The sequence below is a fragment of the Clupea harengus genome, chromosome 19 (genome assembly GCF_900700415.2).
Source record: "Clupea harengus chromosome 19, Ch_v2.0.2, whole genome shotgun sequence".
Taxonomy (NCBI): domain Eukaryota; kingdom Metazoa; phylum Chordata; class Actinopteri; order Clupeiformes; family Clupeidae; genus Clupea; species Clupea harengus.
This window is the reverse complement of record NC_045170.1, coordinates 16,990,628-17,004,917: the sequence shown is the minus strand read 5'-3', so window position 1 is coordinate 17,004,917 and position 14,290 is coordinate 16,990,628. Positions and strand designations below refer to the sequence as shown.

The following is a 14,290-nucleotide window of genomic DNA, read 5'->3' as shown; positions in this document are numbered from 1 at the left end:
GCGTTCCTGAAATCTCCACTCAGTCCATCAGCACCATGGACAGAGACACATCCAGTCAAAGCCCCGCTGGAAGCTGTCGCAGCGGAATCCTCTCAAGTAACCGAGTTCTTTTTGCTCGCATTAGTGTACCTTCGACGGGGTTTTAGATGCAACACGCGTTCACGGGATAGACCACCAGTCTTTCAACCGTATCGAAAAAATCCGGGGAGGTGGGGGGTGGTTTGGTGTGTAAGGCAGCGAGGTTGCTGAGGACACTCGTCGCCTTGAAGAGGTGGAAAAGGCTAGATGGCACTGTTTATTCACTGCGGGTTGTGTCAGCACCCACACATCGTTGTTCCGGACAAAATGACATACAAGCTTCTTCTCGCCTTCTTCCCGCTCAGTTTGTACAATTAGCATCCTGTCATGTGATTCTCCACCCCACAGCATACCTCATACGCTGATTTGTAGACGCTTATCAACATTTAAAACGTCTATTTTAGTATAGGAGTACACATGCAGAGTTACGACATTAATTTACTATTTCGTGTGGTTTGTACCACTTCGCGTGTTAAATGAATGAAAATAAATGACTCCGTCATGATATAAAGTGATATAGAGCCCGTTAAAGATGTCCGTGAAACACTGAGAGAAATGTCCGTTTTTTCATACACCAAACAGGAAAGTAGCCAGCTACATATTCACTTCACATGCAGCTTGGTAGCGAGCTCCATCCTTACTCTGACTGTTTTTCTCTCTCCTCCCCCCCCCCCCCCCCCCCTCCTCCGTACTGCCTCTCGTTCCCCTCGCTCCGGCGCGCGCTCTCACTCTGAGCAGCTACAGCGCTAAATAAGTGAGAAGCTTCTCACAGCCACTTAAGCATCCGCCGCAACAGCAGCACCAGAAAGCACAGTCGTCCTGGCAATCAAGGAACCGGTGATCTGATATCTTCAGCTTCTAGGACTTCTTTTTCCGAAGTCGCCTTTCAGGTCCCCTTCACCAACCCATCCTTCCCCTCCCTCCCCAAGCACGTAGAGCACCGGCAGGGATGCCACATTTCTCCTGCGTAATCTGCCTTGGAATATATACGGGATGATGATTCGGTATCCATAGCCACGGTTAACGTTGGCTGACTTCAACCATCTTTCTGGAGGTTATCTTGACGTATTACTAATGCTGTTGTTTTCTGACTGTTTTGTTTTGACTGACAGATGATTGTAATGTATTCACGAAGCTGATGAGGTGATTAAGGCATTGAGTTGGACAGAAATCAACGCCAAGTGCAGTGGATCAGGGAGTTTGATCGCGTCCGCAGGCGAGCATCCCTCAGTACCCCAGATTTTACGCATCCGAGAACTCCAGCCTCCTGATTCTGCTGGAATTACGGGGTGGCAGGACCAGTGACGGGGGGAAATATTTACTTTGATTACAGTCGAGAAGACGAGTCACTCTGACCCCTGTGCAGCTACCGCTACTGTGTCTTTTCTATCACACAAACGTGTTTGATGTATTTTACCTGTGTGCGGGTGAACTGACCACCCCTGCCAGCCCAGATTTTGCAATGCCAGGGCAGTGAGGAGGTGGATTTAATTTCGTCGTCTTGCACGGTAGCATGGCTCCGTCCCGGAGGGAATGCAGATGGGAGATGATCTTTCTGTCGGGATGTGTGCTTCTGTCCGTTTGGGGATTGCAACCGGCGCTATCGAAAGTCTGCAACGACTACTCGAGGCACGGACAGGACAACTCTTGGTACATGGGCAAAGACAAAAAATTGCCCATCATGGTGCTGATGCCGATGAACGAGTCTGCGCTGATGAGCGGCATCAGCCAGGGCATCGAGCCTGCAGTCGAACTGGCCATCAGGCACATACGCGAGTCCCGTCAGTACTCCTTCTCACTTGTCACCGAAATCTACGACACTGAGGTAAACTCGCTTTGCTCTATTGCTTAATGCAATGCGACCCCGCCATCCCCCATACCCCTACATACTTCCTCATCCTAGTTTACAGTATGCTTCCTTCAGGATTGCTATTCAGGGGTTAAATGTGTTCACTGATCAATGCCAGTAGTGTCACTTTGAATGCACTTAAAATTGGGCTATGTGTATCTTGTAAGGTACGCGCTAGCGGTAGCCTGTGTTATGGGAAACTGGCTCCAGTCATGGTTGATACATATGCGCAGTGTTGTAGGCTACAACTTGTTTTCTTCTTCCTCTACGCATCCCTCTCTCTCCTTATCTTTTTTTCTAGCGCTACCTTTCTAAAAAATATCTCCAGAGTATGAGAGCTTCTGCAGCTCCTAACCGCAAGCAAGCAGGGTGCACTTCCATAATGGGCTCCTTGTGCAAACTGCAGGGAGAAGGCTTATGCTCGTGCAACAAGCTCGTGACAGAATCGAACCCATAGCATATCTACACTGCATCTTGCCTTTTAAGTCTTCAGTATCATTCACTGGCAAGAAAGTCTCTCGTTCAGAATGCTTGTATAAATACAGCGTGTGAAAATGTAGTGTACGTCACTATATCATGCTATTACTCAGTATAATGCGTGTCTATTCTTCCAACAAAATGAATCTGTAAAATACAAAAAGGGATGACTTGAGCCATTGCTTGATACCAGCAAACAAAAATGTCTTCCCAGAATGTGACGTTAATAACAAATGTATTTATCATGTAAAGACTCGATGACATTCAACCCTCAGCCTAACCTGAAAAAAAATGACTATCAGATGGAGGTCAAAGAGATTGACTCTCCCGGCCCTCATTAATAAATAAGTTGTATCAGTCACTATTCTTGATACATTTCATTCCAGAATCGAGGCTAGTTTCCCTTAGACCTGAAGATGGCAGTCATTTGTTGTGCATTCGGTCTCGCCCAACCTACACACTTTCAAGGATATTAGTATTAGAGTATGGTTTTACACTAACATATCCAATTAGGGCTGTATATTGTTCACCACCTGAGGCTGATGTCTAGAGTACAGAGAGTTCTTAGATTTCAGTCATCACTGTCCGATTCCTTGTCGCGGTTTTGCTCCGTAAAGCTTGAATTAGGCTGTATCATTAATGCACCTTTTGACTTTGTAGGTGGAAACCTTATAGGCTAATGCAGAAGTTCCTTTGTCCCTTACGACAACGAATCGGTATTTAAAGATCACAATCACTGCTTCTGTGCTGTAGCAGCTTTAACGATTCCATTCTTGGTTTTGTTAAATCTGTGGATTTGGAAAACTAACGATATACAGATGTAACGACTGTTTCATAAACATTTACATGTCAAACTCGTGGCAATAGAAATAAACACATGACTTAATTACTCTTATTTTGGCTTTGCGGGTGTAGGGGTATGGGAAAGTGTTAAATGAAAGCCGTGTTGCTGGACGTGTTATGTAATTACCTACGTAATGCCATGCGCAAATTACCTTTGCGATAAACCGGCATGCTGCCCATCCGTCGAGAAGTTTCCTGATTTTTTCTCACTTCCTGAGAACATGTTGTACATGCTGGCAGGTTTTACACACCCACTGGTACAGCTCTCTTAAAGTACAGTACCAAAAAAAATTCGGCAATCAGTAAACATTTACTCAGTGAATAGCCTAATGACTGGTTGTTCTAATCAGTCATTTCAACCAGTGCAAGCATTCTCAGCCTGTGTCTCCACTTCCCAGCCCCTCAACCATCCATTATCATTTCCTTTTCAAATACTCATGACCTCTACAACCAAAGCCCGGGTCAACAACCTTGATTGTTGATTGTTCATATCAGCAGGTTTCAAACAATTCACTACACATTTCAAAAAATCCAATCATGAATATATCAAAAGGTCCACCATTTGTGCAGCAAGATTTATGCCACAAGATTAGATAAGACATGTGAGTGTGGGTGGTGTCAGTGGGTTAGCAGGACACCCACGGTTCAGATGCCCCTGGCTGCACACCCTGAGTCCGCCTTCTTGGGGGAGAGAGGTGTCTCTCAGTCAGTAAATACAAGGTTGGCGTCTGAAGAGTCGCCTGACATTGATGTGGGCTTTGCGCGCAGTGTTAACCACGTCACCTTGGCTGTCATGACCATCCGCAGTTGCAGGACAGTTCAGCTCTCTGTCACACACACACACACACATACACACACACACACAAGACTCACACGCAAACATAACCCAAGATACACACACACACAAACATACACACAGAGCGAGACACACACAAACACAACACACACACACACACACACACACACACACAGTTGGCTTTTAGTTTATAGCTAAATGCTTTAAAATGACTGTAATGAAACTGTACTAATCTTATTATCAGATGCTGCACATTTGAAGGTTTCTTGCCAAGGACAGCCAGTTACACACAGTTGGACGTCTGCCACACAGTCTTGTGCCACAGCAGCCTTGTGCTTTTGAATCTTAGATTAAGCACACATTATGTTAATGGAGTTTGCATTCATGTTATTTATAGAATAGGCTATCAGCCTTGGCCTAGCTGATGTTTTCTTTCAGTTACTATAAGACCATATTGTTCCTCCCGTCTACTGTCGGGGAAAGCAGTTTGTCCATTTTTGCAGGGTAAATTCATAATTGGGTGTCTCTTCGGTTTCACTGACTCTGTCTGGTGATCAGGTCTGTCAACACATGGTTGGACCACAGTTTATTTTGGTCATTCAGTCTCCTGTGTTTTTTGTAGCCCATGTGATGGGTCTTGGTGCTTGTGAATGTAAATTAGAAAATCTATTTGCATACCAGTAGAGTCAATAAGCCCCAGAAAATGGCCTGTGCAGAGCAAGCACACAAATGCGTATGCACGTCATGTACGCAGTCAGACACACACTCACTCTCACACACACTCACACACACACACATACAGGATGCACACACACACCAAACAAAACAAGCAGTTGTCGTAGCGTTGGCATGCGCGTGCTGGGATTTAGCCAGGCAGATGTAAGTCATCAGTCCTGGAGTAGAGGCCCTTTATCCTCTTTATCCCTCCCTCGCTCTGCGGGTCCTCCTGGAGGGCTGAGCACATCCCGCTCCTACCCCAGCCTGGGTGCCTCGCTGCTGGGTTGCTGGGTCCGTGGCCTCTGGGCTGCGCATTTCAATCTGGATGTCTGGTGAAGCAGCACAGGGCAGATAGAAAGACACGGTCCATGGGGCATTGAAAAAGCCAAATAGCATCACCCTGTAATAACCCCCCCCCCCCCAAAAAAAAACAACACCACATCCCTGCAGGCGAAAATGGTGATGGTGTGGGAGGCCATAGCCAGGTCCTTAGCCCTGCTGACATTTCACTTCTCCTTAGCCTCGAATTGAACATCTTGTTAGTGCATCTGGAACAGTAGTTGCTATCGTGCTGCCGTGTACAGTGGTGGGCATGTTGCCGGCGGGCAGTGGGTGCTTGGGGCGTGGAGGCCTGGCTCTGCTCTCTTGCTGAGGATGGCTGACCTGAGGCAGGCAGGCAGGAGGGGTAGGCAGGTGAGCTGACCTGTGATTAACAGCGGAGTCTGGGATCGTCCTTTGGGAAAGAGCTTCGTGCTCACTTGGAAATCCCAGCCATTGATCTGACACCGAGCCCCAGTGTGTGAGCAAAACACACACACACACATATTATGGTATGTTCTCTCAAGAGCCACAGACTTGCGTCCACAGACTGCGGTTCACAGTCCCAGCAAACAAACAAACAAATACATAAGCAAGTCGAATAACAGGAACAGCTTCAGTAACAAGAACCATCCTGCATATTTACTATGCGCTCTGCCAGGTCAACCTGAAGGTGAGAAAGGCAGTTAAAAAAAGGAAACGAGGAGTGGGGGTGGTGGTGGTGGCAGGGACGGAGGATTGTTCTAATTCTCTTTTGTTTCTCTACTTACCGCTCAGCACACTGCAACTGTAAATGGTTACCGCTGATGTGGATGTGGCGGTGGCTTAGATTGAAGAGAGAGAGAGAGAGAGAGGCTCGCTGGAGGCTGTGTTACTCCATATTAAGAGCTCTGAAAGGAGCCGAGCGAGATAGAACAGGAGTGAGAAGTCACTGCCGGAGGAAAGATGCGTGGAATTTAAATTCCTTCATTACCCCCCCCCACCACCCTCCAACTCCACCACCCCCACCTCCACCTCTACCCCTCTCCAATCTTTCCCATTCCTCTTCACCATCTCCCCCCTCCCCCTTTTCTTCTTCCGTCACAAACGTCTCCGAGCGAGGGGCAACGGCGTGATTTATACATCTTGCCCCTCGCAGTGATTCAACAGCTTGCATGCTTGTTCATGTGGAAGGACTAAAACATTTGAGAGGGAAAATAAAGAGGTGCCGTTTCATTGCCTCCAACAGCACACACACACACACACACACACACACACACACACACACACACACGCACACACACACACGCACACACACACACGCACACACACACACGCACACACACACACACACACACACACACACACACACACACACACAATGGGCCATCATCACTCCTCCAAGGCTCACCCTCATCAGGCAGCCTGAGTATCTAACAGAATTATTTCTGATTCACACTTGCTGTATGCCTTCCAGCAGGCTACATCTGGCCAAGAACCTAGCCCACATATATCAGGAGAGCGTTGCTTCTTCTATCTTTTTCTACAGTCCCAGCCTAATTTCATGAATTTCCTGTCCAATGACATTATATTTGCCTGCTACTACTGAATGAAATGCTAACTCACATGCACAGCAGGATTTTGACTCAATGCCATTTTCTTAAATCTCAGCCTAGAGGTTGCCGTGTAGTGCAGGGAGTGCCACGGCCATTTGGAACCTTCTCTCCGTTGGTTTGGTCAGATATTGACATTGACGTGACCTCCTGCCTATGCAGCGCCACACGTATGCTCGTCAGATAACGCACTGTAAGGCCACATTAGTGGGCTCCCCTGTCTCCGCGTGACCAAATGAAACCTGGCACATTCTCAGGCAGAGAGCAGGCGCCCTTGCAGGGGGCTCTGTGTCCTTGCCATCCGTTCGCAATTGTTTTTGTTTTTTTTATAAAAATAACAACCCAAAAGACAACCCCCCCCCCCCCTTGAGCGCTTAGTCATTTTTGTCACAGCGCGTTAGATTGTATTGCGGTATTAGGTCACATCATTTAAAATGCAATACACTACATCTTATAGAGGTCTGAGAATGGTGGGGGAGTTTGGAATGCTACTGAATGGAGCGTTCCTTTAATGTCTTGAAAGTGCTCCACTGCACAGGCCTTCATGACAGAAACTAACAAGAGGCCACGCCGGTCATGTTTATCAGCCCTCTATGATTGATGTTGATTCATCTGGCTATGGACAGTATTACACTTACGTGTCCTAATAGTCAATATCATTGCCATATATTCCCCTTCTATTCAGCCCCAAGACATGTTTAGGAGCACCCAGGCCATGATTTGATTTAATTATGAGCTGTTTACGCACCGCATTACTGCATTTATGGATGCTATAAAACTCTATTTATACTACTGCTTTTGATGGGTCTTTATGAGGCAGCCCTTGTATTACATTCTCCTTACGTTATGAGGCTTGATATTGACATCTGCTGCGCCTTTCTCTGCCGTTGCTCTCTGTGACCTTTCAGCAAAGGTAGAGAGTGAAGCTGTCTGCCTGTCACCCTCTCTGCACATGACAGGAACAATGAAAGGCTGGCAAAGAAAGAAGAGAGAGAGAGAGGGAGAGAGAGAGAGAGAGACAGACAGGCGGCCAGATGGAGAGACAGACAGGCTTGGACAGCTTTTGACCTGGCATGGGCTCTCCGCAGACAATGAGATGGTCATCTGAGTTCAGAGAGAGTCCCAGAGGGCCAGGCGACTGTGCAGAATTCCTCTAGTTTGTCCCTGCTGTCAAATGCAATGGAAATCTCCATCCTTTCATTGGCGCATTAGAAGCAACGGGAACAAAACACCCTCAAACCAATAAAGGGCCCCCCCGCCTCATGTATCTATGAATGACCTCCCTGCGTCTCCTCTCCTCTCCTCCCGCCTAATGTATCTATGAATGACCTCCCCGCGTCTCTGCTCTTTCAAAGACCAGCAACCCGACAGCGTGACACCAGCACTTGTTTACTCATTTTGTTATTCTTGCTGTGTAGTGTCTAGTGGCTGCACTGCCTTGCCGTTTTAGAGCGCAAATACATGTGTGTCACTTTGTGTATGTGTGTGTGTCAGTGTGTGTGTGTGTGGGTGTATGGGTGTATCAGTGTGTGCAAGTGTCTGTGTGTGTGTGTGTGTTTGTCAGAGTCTGCCTGTGTGTGTGTCAGTAGGGTGTGTGCATGTGTGTCAGCATGTTTGTCTGTGTATGTGTATGTGTATGTGTATGTGTGTGTGTGTATTTTGTATGTGTGGGTGACACAGCATGTGTGTATGTGTATGCATATTTGTATGTGGGTATGACACAGCATGTGTGTACGTGTATGTGTATTTGTGTGTGGGTATGACACAGCTTGTGTGTGTATGTGTCTGGTGGAGGGTGCCGTAATTGCTGACCTTCCACTGAGTCACTGATAGCCTTGAGTCAGGAGTCCCAGCCTCAGCCGGTACTCCCCCTGACGTGGCACCCCTCCGCACTAGCTCGCACTGCCATTGTGTTTCGGGGCGCCGGCTGGGCCATTAGCCAGCGGGGCCATTCAGTGCCACCAGCCCCCGCGCCGTGGGGTTAAGTTGGAGCCAGAATGGCAGCAGATCAATTAAAGAGCAGCCATTGTTTGGGCCTGTGAATGGTACCTGAACAAAAGGGACCTGCTGGAAATGCTCAGCACCCACCCCTTTCTGCTGTTTCTATCTCTCTCAGTGAGAAAAACAAATTTAGGAGAAATAGTTAAAGCTTGGGGAGAGAAAAAAAATGATGATGAAAGGGGATGAAGTTCAACTAATGTCTACGGCGGCACAGAAAGACGGAGCCAGAAATGACAAAATTGGTTTGTTTTCCTTACCCTGGGGTTCTATGGAACACTGTACCAAGCGCCAGAGACACAAAAAAGTAATTATTTGCAAATCCCCGGCACACCTTTGGGTTGCATTATTATTTAGAGATTGCCATTCGTTTGTTTGTTGGGACTTTATTTTCCTACCTGATCCTTTATAATCTTTTGACAAAAAAAGGATTGGCGAAGCTGCGCTCAATTCATTTTGTTGAAATCTCTGGATGGGTGGAATTGAGAAAGCTGACCGAGTAAGGAGCAATGTTGACATTAAACATCACAGGTGATATTAATGGCTATACATTGAGCCCTGTTTTAATACATCAAAATCAGAATATGGTTAACACATATTTATATTTAATGTTGTTCTAGTGTTTTATAGGTGTCCCTCATATGTTGAGTGTGAAGGGCATTTATTAGGTGAAATGATTGAAATTATTTAAATATATTAATAGTTAAGGTTTACTAGTAGATGCTAGAAAAATGCTGACTGACAGTATTCTGGAGTCAGGAGAAGCCATCTTCAAGAAATAGTGTAAGAAAACGATGCATTATGACAGGCATTGTAGATAAGAGTGTGTCTCTATGGGACTGATAAGTGGTGAAATTGATGATGAGTGCGAATAGGTGAGGTCTCTTTTGACACATTTTGGCAACTCACACACATACCGCACTTCTAAATGAATGACAGGGAAGACTGTGAGATCTCCCTCATGCTCTCTCTCTCTCTCTCTCTCTCTCTCTCTCTCACTCTCACTCTCTCTATTTCACTTGCTCACACACACGCCCCCCCTCTTCCTCATTCTCTCTTTAGCATTTTTCATTTGTCTCTTTGATTATCGGGCAAATGAGATGTGTGGTTGTTCCAAAGGTGCTGGACTGAGCATCTGGCTGCCATTACCATAAAACAAACATTTGCTCCGTGATTCACTCAGTCGCTGGGGGCCATGGGGATGATGTCTCTTAGGAGGCCTCAGAGAGGAGGAGAGGAAGAGTGGAGGTGATGGCGCACTCACTCACACACACACACACACACACACATACACACATACATACACACACAAACACAAACACGGTGTTTGTTTGAGTTTATATTTATCATCAATCCCAGTTGTTTTGCCTCTTCAGTTAAGCCTTGGTTCGACATCACAGAAGATCAGATTATAACGAGAGGCAAGTAGCGAGCTACTTCATCATAATTCCATATTTCCAGATATATAAAATTTAAAAAATGTCATATATATATACCTGCCCTGCCCTGCATCATCTGGAAGCATACCTTATCCAACCTCATTATTATGTAGATTAGGATGCCTATTTGGTTAATCAGTGGCATTGCCAGATCAGCTGGGGACTCTCCGGCTCTCCGTGTGTCCCTTCTGAAAGGTTCTTCTGCACTCTGCATCAAGTCCAACCAAGGAGGTGGGAATTAGCTTTTCATTGAGGTGTGGACCCCTGCCAGGCTGCGTTGACCTTTGTTCCTACTCGCACCCCCACAGTCAATACACCATTAGACAGGAATCCATATGTGAGCTCTTCCTTTTTCCCTGGTCGCTCTCCATTCAGGGAGACTTAGCAAAAGATGTCCAATACTATACCTTATGGTGTTGCTTCCTCTGAACCACTGGCAGGAGTACATAGATTTGTCCTTCAATACCCCAAACCTGCAACCCTCACCCCGCCACACCTAGTTTCCCCCACCACCTCCACCTCCTGCCCGCCATTCCGCCGTCTTTGTCCTTCCTGTTTCTTTAGACTGCATAGAGAGGATTAAGAGAGGGGTCCGAGGTGTCGTCAAAAGAGATTGGATGAATGCCACACTGCCAACTCTTGTCTTTCTCAGGGGGCTGACCACAGGGTAACAAGCATAAAGTCTGCCCTTGTCAGTCCTCTAATTACATTAGGTCCCGTGTAATTCCCAAGCAAAGAAGAGAGGGGTGTCTCAGCGGAGGAAGAACGACAGAAAGGAAGATGGAGGGAAGGAAAGAGAGAGAGAGAGAGATAGAGAGCATGTGTTTGTATTTGTGCATATGTTTTTGTTGTTTTTTACGACATGTGTATTTGAAACACAAAGCTGTGGCATTATTCCAATCATGGTTTGCCAAGGTAGAGGTCAGTGGACATGCACTGTCAGGACAAACCACAGGCACACTCTCAGATATATAGTACACACTGTGCAGTCCAGTGGTAAACGAGAGTCACAGACAAGAGACATTTTCTTTCTTTAAGAACACACATGGAGTATCTCAACATGCTCCTATTTGTAATCCTACAGTAATAGACACACATTCACTTGCCAATCTGGAGCCATTTTCTGGAGCTGTTTTGAAATGGCTCTTTCTGTGTGGACATGTGATAGAATAAGGCAGCAACAGTTGACATCTTGTCAGAAATACAGTATGCATGCACATAACAGTGAGTATGGATAGACATCTCTATCACATCACTACGTATATCACATCTCCAATCACTACGTATAGCACATCTGCATCACTACGTATATCACATCTCCATCACATCGCTACATATATCACATCTCTATCACATCACTATGTATATCACATATCCAATCACTACGTATATCACATCTGCATCTCCATCACTACATATATCACATCACATCACTACGTATATCACATCTCCATCACTACAAAGATTTTTAAAAGGTTTTTATTGGGGGGAAAACCATGGCAACATTATAGTTGAGTATTTATTGAGTCGAATACTGCGCAGCAGATGTGGTGAGCAGACACCTTATAAATCGATGCATTAAGATTTCATGAGAGTTCCCTCCACTGGTCAGACTAGATTGTCAAAGAAAAAATGCAAACCACTTGCTACTGGGGAGTGTGGCGACTGCCTCTGTGTTTAGTGGTAGACGTGTTCTGCATGTATGCATGTGTGTGTGTGTGTGTGTGTGTGTGTGTGTGTGTGTGTGTGTGTGTGTGTGTGTGTGTATGCATGTGTGTGTTAATGCGCGTGTGTGTGTGTCCATCTCAGGGTGCAGAGAGGCAGAGAGCCACAGTGTGTGCGTGTGTGTGTGCGCGTGTGTGTGTGTGTGTGCAAAGGCTGTCAGGCACGTTCCAGTGCTGCCTGCTCTAGTGATGTAATGTCTCCTCAGTTGGACCGCCCTTAAATGGACAATATCATAGGCCATTGAGCAGCGAGTTGTACAGGGGAAGCCATTGATGGATGGGAAAAGGGCTGGGAGTGAATGAAGGATGGAGGCGATCTAATGAAGTGTTTCTGGGAGGGAGGGCGTTCTGTAGGCCCTCACTCACTGCCTGCTGTAGTTTGGGCTACAGGGAGCAGTTCAGTCGGATTTGGGAGCTTTCTGTGTGTGTATGACAGTGTATGTGTGAGAGAGATAGAGAGAGCTGTGGACTACACATCCCATCAGCCCCCTGGGTATGTGCTGCATTCCTGATCTCTCGTTCAGATCTAGGTGTGTTTGCTGAGTGGATGCTGAATTGTTGACAAATGTTTGTGCTGCAGCCTGTCTGCGTACGTGTTTGTGTTTGTGTGTGTGTGTGTGTGTTTGTGTGTGTGTGTATGTGTGTGTGAGTGTGTGTGTGTGTATATATGTGAGTGTGTGTGTGTGTGTGTGTGTGTATGTGTGTGTGAGTGTGTGTGTGCGTGTGTGTCTGTGTGTTTGTGTTTGTGTTTGTGTTTGTGTTTGTGTTTGTGAGTGTGTGTCTGTGTGTGTGTGTATTTGGGTTTGGGGCAAGCCTAACAGACACCCTCAGACTCTCTAACCTGCAGGATGCTGTTGGGCTTGTGTGATAAGACTGATTTGAAAAGATCTTTTTGATCTTTAGCTCTGCTATTTGGCACTCCAAGGCTGGTCATAGCTAAACGACGCGGAGCGCTTCTGTATTTTAATGAATTTCCAGCTCACACATAAATGCTACTCTCTAACCTGTTTGACAATAGCTCAGCTATTCAAATGCACCAACTGCTCATATTGATTTGATGACTTTAGACTTGGACAGAGCAGTTTGCCGCTGGCTTATTTTTTGAGTTTCCAGTAAACAGAATGGCAGCATTATGCACAAAATAAAGCCAGATTTATTCATAAACAAACTAAATGATTTACTTGCCCACAAGATTACATTTGGAAGATGGTGGACTATAATATTGTGTGCAAAGCATAACAATGGGTGGTCTTATTTTTAATCTGAGTTATCTGAGGGAAAATATGATTTTTTTCATCAAAAGAGTGGCAGGGGTCTTGAGGGGAGACAAATAGCTTCAGGTGCAGATTGGGTGTCAATATATAAATGTGTGCTTGTTTCCTGAAAAGCAAAAGAGAGACTTTATTTATCTCATAACAGCAACCACTTGCTATGAGGAATATAGTACAGAATGACAGGAGCCGAAAGGTAACACTTTACTTCAACCTGACTGTATGATGCTATGACATGTGACATTAAGCTGTTATGGCATACCAAATTTGGAGGGCTGTCATGACAATTACCGATAGTAGTAACATGACATAGTCAAATCATTGGACATAAGCTGTCATGACGTGTATGACATCTGCAATAACATGTTTATAACATGGTTGTGTTAGTCTGTTTATGTGTGGTTTAAGTGAAATGTTACCAGCTGAAAGACGTGGATGTGCCTTCAGATAATGCAGCCCCTACATTCCTTGCTGTCATACGTAGTGCAAGACTGTGAGATCCCCAGGCTCTGAAATTTGAGCAATAAAACACCCAGTTTTGTGGGCGACCTTGGACAGCACACCAAGGTCAGCCCAAACCAGATGGCTGCAGAACCCAGAAAAGATAGGGGTCCTGATCTGGCCCGGCTCCGGCTGTGGCTGACAGTGGTCCCCTCTGGCCCCTGCTCTCTGGCATGTCTGCGGTCCCTGCTTAAGGTGTGCTGTACTTGATAATAAAATAACAAACACAAATGGGTGGAGGGTGTTTTTCTGCACCAAGCCGGGAGTGACCTTTCACCCTTCGCCTGTGTGAGATGCATCACTCATCCCCTGCCTGCTGGGCTGCTTATTGAGCGGCTTGCTCATTGCTACCGCCTGCTATTAATATGACGGATGACCCCCCCCACCCCCCTCCAGCCACACATACACACACATCTAGCCTTTTGTCACTGGCTGTGATGGCGAATGTCTGTCTTCGTAATCCAATGCTATGGTGTCAGTAAAGTGATTGTTATTTCATCACTCCTGCTATCGAGGCCCAATTCAGACTGTCTGCTATGTGTATGTGTTGATGTATGTGTGGGTATGTGAGTCTTTGGGGGGGGGGGGGGGGGGGCAGCTGTGTAGAAATGGCTCTTGAGACCTCATTTCTGGTCTCTTTCATAGCCTCAGTTCTACAATGGGCCCCATTGGATCATTTTAGAATGT

At 46.1% G+C, this 14,290-nt stretch overlaps 1 protein-coding gene across 1 annotated transcript in view; it reads left to right on the top strand.

Annotated features, from left to right (window-relative positions):
- Window positions 1-768: 768 nt before the first annotated feature.
- The window catches only part of gabbr2 (gamma-aminobutyric acid (GABA) B receptor, 2), a 185,382-nt gene continuing 171,860 nt past the window's right edge, over window positions 769-14,290 (top strand). The window contains exon 1 of the mRNA XM_012829526.3: window positions 769-1,903. Coding sequence (XP_012684980.1) covers window positions 1,592-1,903 — 312 coding nt within the window. The 5' untranslated portion in view covers window positions 769-1,591. The remainder of the gene's footprint in view (window positions 1,904-14,290) is intronic.